The sequence below is a fragment of the Nicotiana tabacum genome, chromosome 5, assembly GCF_000715075.1.
Source record: "Nicotiana tabacum cultivar K326 chromosome 5, ASM71507v2, whole genome shotgun sequence".
In the NCBI taxonomy this organism is placed as follows: Eukaryota; Viridiplantae; Streptophyta; class Magnoliopsida; order Solanales; family Solanaceae; genus Nicotiana; species Nicotiana tabacum.
The window spans coordinates 162,801,035-162,810,504 of NC_134084.1; the positions used below are offsets into that span (position 1 = coordinate 162,801,035).

A 9,470-nucleotide genomic window follows, 5' to 3' on the forward strand; every position below is an offset into this window, starting at 1 on the left:
GAATATAATTATTGGAAGCTTAAATTTCTTGGAGAAAGAAGGTGAGTAAGAATATTAAAGAGAAAGATAGAAAATATGTCGGGGTTTTTGAAATACGAAGAGATCGGGAAAAGAAAGATTGATTTGGACAAATTAAGAAAGTGAGAGTAAAATTTTTACACGTTATCTAATGAAGGAGTAAGAAGTGAAAAATTGAAATATTAGGAAAATTATTTATCTACTCATGTTTAAGTAAGTCAAACTGTTACTTTATTTATTAACTTGTATTCAACGAGAGATGCATGCATGTCATGTTCCCATGTGATTTTCATTTCTTATTTTTAATGACAACTCAACCTATATATATAGAGTATTTGCTCTAATGTCGTGTTTATTACTCTATTTGGAACCTGTAGATCTGTGAACTTGAACCCATAATTATTCAAGTGTACGTGTGCATACCGTAACGAAGAAGATTCATATAATTTTTTTGAGCTGGAGATCGATTCGCAAATGATTTGATTAATAGATTGAAATCTGTAAGTAAGCATGGAGAAAATTCCATTCCAATTGGCTCATGCTTCAAATTATGGAAGTGGATATAGATCGAGACAGTTTCAATAACTTTGAGTCAACCATATATTAATACCACATGATTCTCAGTTTTGATTTATTATTAAAAATCATAATGGTACCCATCTCCCGTAGACTAATAGAGAGAAAAAAAAAACACTTGATAGATCACTATAATATATAAACAGACAAAAGTAACCAGAAATGTAACTAAAGTAATTAGCCATGGAAAGAAAGATTGAGATAGTTTCTGTGGAGCTCATTAAACCTCTTTCTCCTACTCCCAATCACCTTAGATGCTACGAATTTTCTCTTCTGGACCAAATGGCTGTAGACATGTCTGTTCCCTTAGCTCTATTCTATCCTCCTCCCTTAGATGGCGGCGAATCATCAAGATTACTCCTTTTGAAGAAATCTTTGTCTGAAATTCTTGCTCGGTTTTACCCTTTTGCTGGCCGAATTAAGGATAACTCAGTTGAATGCAACGACGATGGAGTACCCTTTTACGAGGCTTTTGCTCATAACTATCAGTTGGAAGATGTTCTTAGAAAGCCTGCATATGTCAATGAAAGGTTCCTCCCAACTACTGTTGAAGAGGGATCATTCATGTCTGATTCAGCCTTATATCCCCTACTTGTTCAAGTCACCCTCTTCAATTGTGGAGGTATGGCTATCGGTATACGTGCTTCTCACAAAGTTGCTGATTGTGCCACATTGTGCACTCTCATCAATGCCTGGTCAACAATTGCTCGAGGTACCATTGAAGGCGTTGTGCCAGAATTCGTTGCTGCTGCAAAATTCTTGCCACCACCAATTCCCCATGTTCAACCCAAGCCTATGAACTTTGACGTACCCAAAGATCTTGTTGATAAGAAACTTGTCGCTAAATTTATTGCCTTTGATGCTTCTACAATAACATCCCTCAAGGCTAAGGCTGTCAGTGATTCAGTACAAATGCCTAGTCGCGTTGAAGTTGTATCAGCTGTGATATGGAAATGTGCCATGGTTGCTTCAGGGAACGAGACAAGGTTATCTAAATTGGTGCACAATGTAAATATACGAAAGCGTCTTGTCCCTCCATTACCAAACCATTGTGTAGGAAACGTTGTTACACCTGCCACAGCATGTAAAGGCGAGAATGATGGCTCTGACTTGCCCACTTTGGTCACTTGTATAAGAAAAGCATTATCAGAATTGAGTTCCAAATATGTGGATTTTAAACAAAATCGAGATGAGGCAATATTTGCTATTCCCTATGACGCTGCGGAGATCTTTGCAGCACGTTTCCGAGGCGAGATAGAGATACATATTAGTAGCTTGTGTACCTACCCATTTTACGATGTTGATTTTGGCTGGGGAAAACCTTCATGGGTAAGCTTAATTCGATCTTTTGGCGTAGGTACTGTTATATTGATGGATTCAAGAGATAGTGGCGGAGTAGACGCATGGGTATACTTGAAAGACAAAGACAATATGTTAGTTTTTGAGCAAGAGCTGCAGCTGCTAGCATTTGGATCTGCCAAATAATTGAAGAGCTTGCTGCATCAACATAAATTGTTATTGCTTTAGTTCCTTTGTTGTTTCTGTTTCCGGTTTTTTATATTTTGTGCATATCTTTTGAATCTTTAGTTGTTAGCAATGTGAGATATTTTAGAGATGCATGGCACCTGAGATTATTGGTTAATTATGACAAAGAAGGGAAAAGTTTCTATTACATTTCAGCTACCAAATTGAAGATTTTTGCAAGTCTTTAAAGTCACGTGACAAATCAGTACAACAAAGAAACAATAATATGTACTCCACTCCGTATTCTTTTTACCAACCAACAATGTTACATTTTTCGAGAATGGTAACAATATTATATATCTGTAGCATAAAGGATGTGCTAAAGCCATCTTTACAATTTAAAAGAACCAAAAACATAGCTTTCTTACATAACTCCTGTGACAGGGATTCTATGATATCAAACAGGGAATGTGATTCACTGTACAAAATCTTCCTTATACCAAATGTGAAACAAAAAAGAAGGCGCTTCAACTTAATTTTCTGTAAGGAATTGTTGTTCGTCAAAACACCTGCCGTTTCTTTCCCCCAAATGGTCCACCACCAACCAACAACGTACATAATAAATTAGTAATAAAACTAATTACATGGTTCTATCAATTAATCACTGTTTAGCTAACTTTATTATCCCCTGTCACGATCCAATTTAGGATTATGGCCGGCACCTAGGAGCAAGTACTCCCCAGTAAGCCTCATTGGTATTTTATAAAAAATCGGACAGAGTTTCTCCTGTTTTAGGACTATCCAAAAATAAACGTGTTTTAGAAATTACAACACAACCAACCAATATCCACCAAAACAAGTTATAATCCTCATCAACGAAGTACTCCCAACACAATAATACTAACTTCATCTCCAAAAATACGATATGAAAGTCTAATACAAGTCACAAATCTATATCTATAAAAGAATACTCATGATACTCATAGAAATGACTATGGAGCGACTCTAAGAGTTTCAAAAGGAGAAAACATAATAAATAAATAAATAAACTCTTCGCCCACGCGAACAAATGTGTGGCTCACCAGGAACTATCGACCTGCGCGCTCTAATTAACGAAATCCTCGCCCGTGTCAACTGCTGTTTCTGTTAAAAAAAAAATTAGTGAGGAATGAGTCGCTAGCTCAGTGAGTAATAACACTTAGCCACAACCGTTTTTATTTGGGGACAAGTCAGAAAACATGCTAGTATCTCAAACAGAAAATAACATAAAAATGCCCTTTCAGAAACAATAAATAATTTCCAGTCTCATCATATTCTTCTTGTGGTATAATACAATTAATAATTTAGTAATAAACTCGGAAACCACTGTATAATATCAATATTCACATTTGGGAGGTTTCAATGAACGGATCATGTAATCAGTATAACTGTGGACTTCTTCATAAGAAGTCAAATATAACGGTAATCCATACTCGAGGGTAATCGGCAACGGTATGCTAGTTCTACCTTCTCACTACAATTGTACTTTATAATCGGTAAATACAAGGTGCACCAGGTCTAACGAACCCGTCGTTAGCTACGGGATCCTTCAAAGTCTACTCCCATTTATACTTGTCTCTGTAATCCGTATATACTCATAGGAAAATATTTTAAAACAATATAGGACATTTCGGTTCTTATCAAATCATGAAATTTCATTTCGATAACAGTAAATTCAAGTAACGGTAAAACATATCAAGTGCCAACAAGAATATTTAAAACAATGGTAATCATGTCAAATAACTATTTCGATATCATATCGAGTAAAAGACTTGTCCTACATGCAACTCAAAATAATCGGCAACACATTCATATTAAAAATCATGTGTAAATCATGTAAGTTATTAAAACACAAATTGCGGTAAGATTACTACTCACAGTACTCATGCCGAAATACCAAAATCGTCACCTTTGGACGACATTGTACGACTTCCTTCAATCAATCTATAGTCCCATCAACATCGATCTCATGTTAATTTCCTTGCTTAAGATAATTTATAGCTAATTTAGGACACTAAGCCCTCAGGTTTCATATTTGAAACTTAATTTGTAAAATTGTATTTACACATGTATGTGTAATTCAACTAGTCCATAATTTAGCTTACCCATATTATATAAAAGTCAAATTCATAATCATGGGTTAGAGAATTACCTTTCAAAGCTTGGTTTCTATCTATTTGTTTCCCTTACATGAGGCATTACTGAAGAAGAGCCAAGAATTTCCTTCTTTTATTTGATCTTTATAACCTTGATGCCAAAAACAAATCCTCAATCCCCCTTCTAATCACGTTCCCTTTAATTGCAAAAAGAAGGTTTGTGAAAGCTTCCTGGAATAAATAATATTCATAGCTTCTGCCAAAATTTAATTCTTTGATTCTTGTCTTCCTTCTTCTTATTCTTTGTTCCTTTCTAATTTCTTTTCTTCTTCCACTGTATGAATTAGCCTTGTGTTCTCCTCGTGCTCCTTCACTCGAAAGAGAGGCGCAAGCCTCACGTTTTTGTTCTAAAAAAAATGGCAGCTCAAATCTTTTCCCCAAATCTCTTTAGCTTATTTTTCATTTTTTTTTCGTGATGCTAATTTAGGTTTCTGATGGGCTAAGGCCCATTTGTATTTTTTTTTTATTTGTTGCTTTTATTGATAATTATTTAAATACCTTTACTTTAATAAGGGGTATTACATCCTCTCCTCCTTATGAAATTCGGTTTCCGAATTTAAAATAAGTGTATTTGTAAACTGAAATACGTATACTTGATTCGCGTAGTGTCATCCATTTCTCAAGTAGTTTTTTGTACAAGCTACCTCCAAACTCAAAATGTAAACTCTCTACATATACTTTAAGATTTGCATAGCATGTTCAGACTGCTCGCCTGTCGGTTGATAAAATAGGGTACTAAGATCTATCTACTCGTGTAACCAATGTTTCTTGGAAAGATTGTCAAAATCGTGCAGTAAATTGTGATCTTTTATTAGAAATGATGGGCAATAGACCCCATATAGTTCGACAATTTTCTATTTATGTATATTTGAGTATATTTATCCTCAGTGTGTGAAGTTTTGACTGGCAAAAGTGTGCCTACCATGTAAGCCAATTTTAATTACCCACATATAATTATAACTTCTAATTGTTTAGGGTAGTTTCTCATAAAATTTACTTAGATTCTATTCTATTTTTTTTTACTTTGGAATCTCGAGTTGTTGTAGTGTGCATGCGAGTCACAAATGTTGACATGCTAACAAGTTAAACCTAATTTTAGAAACAATGTTAAGTTGATCTCCTTTCTTTTTTTTACAATTATAATTTTCTTCTAGTCATTATACATTTTATTAGGCTCCATATGTACAGTGTATCTAGGATTGTGCGCTCCGCAAGAATAACTCGTCTTAACACATCTAGTACACATAATTAGTTACCTAGTCGGGAATATGATAATAGGCTATATAGTTGTTATTTACACCATAATTGCCCATGCTTTGTTGTTGTTGTTGTTGTTGTTTTATAATGTAAGTTGCCAATAAAATGCTTCAATTAATGCTATTTGGTTTCGCAGGGAATATAAGATGTGAGGAAACAACATGAAGTGTTTAGAGGCAATAACGTGAAAAAAACACTCACTCAAGAAGTACCCAAACACAAAAGAGCAAAAAGAGAAGGAACGCGGAGACAAAAAGGCCCAGCATACTCACCGCGGTTGCCACCGCGGTCCGCGCCGCGGTTGGAGTTAGTGTTCTCCGTGGTCAGCGCCGCGGTCAACGCCGTGGCCGCGGTGGCATATTCACAGTCCAGAAATTTAAGGGGCCAAAGTGTCAATTCGGAAAAGCTTTTGTAAAACCCTTATAAGATGTAGGAAACTCGCCCAAGAAAGGGGGGCTTATTTTTTTGAGATTACTTTTGCAAGAAGAACAAGTGTGAGAGATCACCCAAAACATCATAGTTCTTATTCTCTTCTATTTTTCTTGCAATTTTCCATTATGAATATTTTCGTAGTTTATTCTTACGTTGTCATGAGTAGCTAAACACCTTAATCTAAGGTTTTGGTGAAACCCGTTGGGGATGACTTGGTTGTTATATTAATATAGTTTGAATTGGTTGTTAATCTCTATTCGTTCATCTACATTTTGATTGTGGTTAGTTGAAAGGGCCCTCAATTATCCGTTCCTATTTATTATGTATCTTCTTGAGAGAGAGTGCATATTTAGGTAGTTGTTTGAACAACATAACTCCCGGAGTATAGACGAGAGTCATAACCGAGGGTTTAGAGAGTGGATTAGAGATAACGATACCTCGAGTGCAATCTAAAAGAACGGTAATATGAATCTAGCTAGCGTAGCTTGAGAGAGTACGTCTAGTAAATTATCATAATTGCTTGAGAGAGATTTATGATAGCCGGATAGTTCTTGATTGATAGAGACAACTAAGTCATCGCTATAAGAAACGTACAACCAAGGAAATCACTAACGGGAGAAACCATTACCTTAGACCTTATTCCAACTGTTTACACATCAAGCATAGTTAATTTTCAACTGTTAATTATTTTCAGACTTTAGTTGTTAGAAATATCATCAATTGTGAATTACAAGTTTGGGAAAATTGATTCTGTGAATTTAGTAAATCCGTCAAAAGTAAATGATAGGTTAATTCTCTATGGTTCGACTCTGGGCAGAATTACTCAGATTATATTTGCTACGTCCGTGTGTGTCTTTGTATAAGGCATAGTTTGGCGTTATCAAATTTTGGCTCCGTTGCCGAGGAATTAACGGTGTTATCAATTACAATTGAGAGAAGTACAAAAATTCTAAGTGTAGTCAGTTTTCTCTATACCCAATCTTTTCATTGAAATTCTAATGTTTGAACTCTTGTGGAAAATAGTTGTATACCTAGAAGTTCTTCGAGGACTGGAGAACTGCTACAAGGACTCTCAGACCCCGAGAAAACTTTCAGGGCATTGAACCATGCCAACAAAAGACTTCAACAATCTCAACAATCACACAAACTCGAATTTGACATGGGTGACGTAGATAACGTCAACGGAAACGTCAGGAATGAGCCAGCTGACTTAAATGTCAGAAGGGTGACACCTCTTGTGCTCGAAGCTGCACTTTATGACTGGGCACAGCCCACAGCTGATAATCTAGCCACTGCCATAGCTGTGCCCGCAATTCAAGCGGAGACATTCCAGATCACCAACAACATGCTGCATCTACTGCAGAATAAAGGACTGTTCTCCGGGTCACACATTGAAGACCCGCAACAACACTTGAAGAATTTTCTGTCAATTTGTATGACCCAAAGGCAACCAAATGCAACTCTGGAAGCTATCAAGCTGCTACTGTTTCCATTCTCGATAACCGGGGAAGCTCAGACTTGGCTATCCGCCTAACAAGACTGCAAAACAGATTGATGACATATTGCAGTATAGGCAGCAGCCCTCTGAGTCCTTGCAAGAAACTTGGGAAAGATTTAAAAGGATGTTAGTGAAGTGACCTCACCATGGCATTCCAGACCAGATGCTCGGCCAGAGATTCTACATGGGGCTAGCTGACAATTTGAAAGCAAATGTGGATGCGTCAGCTGGAGGTGCATTTTTAAGTAAAACATTCACTGAGTGCAAAATCCTTCTCGATAATATGTCACAAAATTCGGGGTGACTAGAGGTACAACACTGGCACCCATAGTGCATTCAGTTCCTCTTGACCCAAATAATTCGCATGTAGAGAACATGGCCACACTCATGACCCAGATGAGCATATTGACAAAGAAGATTGATGAGATGGGTACAAAACAGGTGCACATTGTTGATACAACAAATGGGGGACTGTGTACACCTTGTATTAATCAGTCTTATGTGTGTTCATGGAGCGGAGAAGGTGAAAATCAATGGGCAAGGGAAGATATGAATTATGTCAACAACTATGGGGGTCAGAGGCAAGGAGCACAACAGTGGAGACCGCAGCAAAATCAGCAGTACATGCCTAATATGCAGCAGCCTGGGGGTATGCACCCTCAAAACCAATTGGTGCCAGTACCATATCAGAAACCACAGGGCTATCCACAGCAAAATCAGCAACAGTGACATACCAACCACCCCTCAGCAGCAAGATAACAACATGGTGGAAATCAGGGGTATGCTTCAGCAACTCATTAGGACAAATAATAAAGTGTAGGAAAAATTGGCAGTGCATGATTCAGCCATAAAGAATATTGAAACGCAGCTGGGTCAGCTGACCATGGCTTTGAACAACCGTCCTTAGGGAACTTTGCCTGCAGACACAAACATAAACCCCAAGGACCAAAACCTGAATCAGCTGATGGCAGTAAGTCTCCGGAATGGGAGAGATTTAGACAGAGAGCAGGAAATTGCACAAGCCAGCAAGAACACTACACCAGCCACTCCAGTTCAATTAGAGGTAGAGAAACCAACAGAACTTACTGAAGTGGTGGTTGAGTAGAGTCAGGAGGAAAAAGGCAAAGAAAAGATGAATAAGCAAGTTGCAGAACAGGTGACACCTCTTGTACCAGAAAATTCTAACAGAGAGAAGCCAGCAAGTAATGCACAAAGGGTGATACCTGCACCCTTCCCTGAGAGACTGGTCAAACAAAATAAGGCAGACCAATATAAGAAGTTCATAGAGATGCTGCGTCAAATTAAGTTGAATATTCCTTTGATGGATGCCTTGAGGAAGATGCCCAGTTATGCTAAGATGATGAAAGATCTAATGTCACAGAAGTTTGATTTTCAGGATCTATCCATTGTAACTTTGACACAGACCTGCAGCGCAGTGGTGGCAAACCGATGGCTCAAAAGATGTTGGACCCAGGTAGCTTCACTATTCCCTGCACAATTGGAAGTTATGCCTTTGCAAAGGCGTTGTGTGATTTGGGAGCCAGCATAAATCTGATGCCGCTGGCTGTGTACACCAAACTGGGCATTGGTAGAGCTAGGCCAACTTCAATGCTGCTACAGCTGGCTGACTGCACAGTGAAGAGGCCCACTGGTATTCTTGATGATGTGTTGGTACAAGTGGGGAAATTCGTGTCCCTTGCAGACTTTGTTATCTTGGATTGTCAGGTGGATGAGGAGATACCCTTTATTTTAGGGAGACCATTTTAAGCCACAGGGATAGCACTGATCGACTGTGAAATTGGGGAATTAAAAATGAGATTGAACGATGAAGAAGTCATATTCAATGTTCAGCAATCTATGAGGAGACCCAGTGAATATGCTAATTGCTCTCTAGTGGAAGCAATGGATGTAATCCTGCAAGAAGATGATATGGCCCTAACTGTAAAAGATCCATTGGAGGCATGTCTAATGAATTTAGAAGAAATGGATGGTGAAGGGTTAGCTGAATGGATCATGGCACTGGAAGGCCG

General features: G+C 37.8%; 2 protein-coding genes and 1 long non-coding RNA gene across 3 annotated transcripts; 2 read left to right on the plus strand and 1 right to left on the minus strand.

Annotated features, from left to right (window-relative positions):
* Positions 1-777: 777 nt before the first annotated feature.
* Positions 778-2,079, plus strand: LOC107797201 (vinorine synthase-like). The gene has a single exon (XM_016620064.2). It carries the CDS (start codon positions 778-780, stop codon positions 2,077-2,079), a length of 1,302 nt encoding a protein of 433 aa, XP_016475550.2.
* An 860-nt stretch (positions 2,080-2,939) lies between these two features.
* LOC107797202 (uncharacterized) lies at positions 2,940-4,662 on the minus strand. Its single transcript, XR_001650632.2, has 2 exons — positions 4,250-4,662; positions 2,940-3,201 (listed from the first exon to the last, which is right to left on the minus strand). It is a non-coding gene; the product is annotated as an uncharacterized LOC107797202 (long non-coding RNA).
* A 3,910-nt stretch (positions 4,663-8,572) lies between these two features.
* On the plus strand, positions 8,573-9,207 carry LOC142181070 (uncharacterized). Its single transcript, XM_075253197.1, has 2 exons — positions 8,573-8,642; positions 8,837-9,207. Exons 1-2 carry the CDS (start codon positions 8,573-8,575, stop codon positions 9,205-9,207), a joined length of 441 nt encoding a protein of 146 aa, XP_075109298.1.
* The last annotated feature ends 263 nt before the right edge of the window (positions 9,208-9,470 follow it).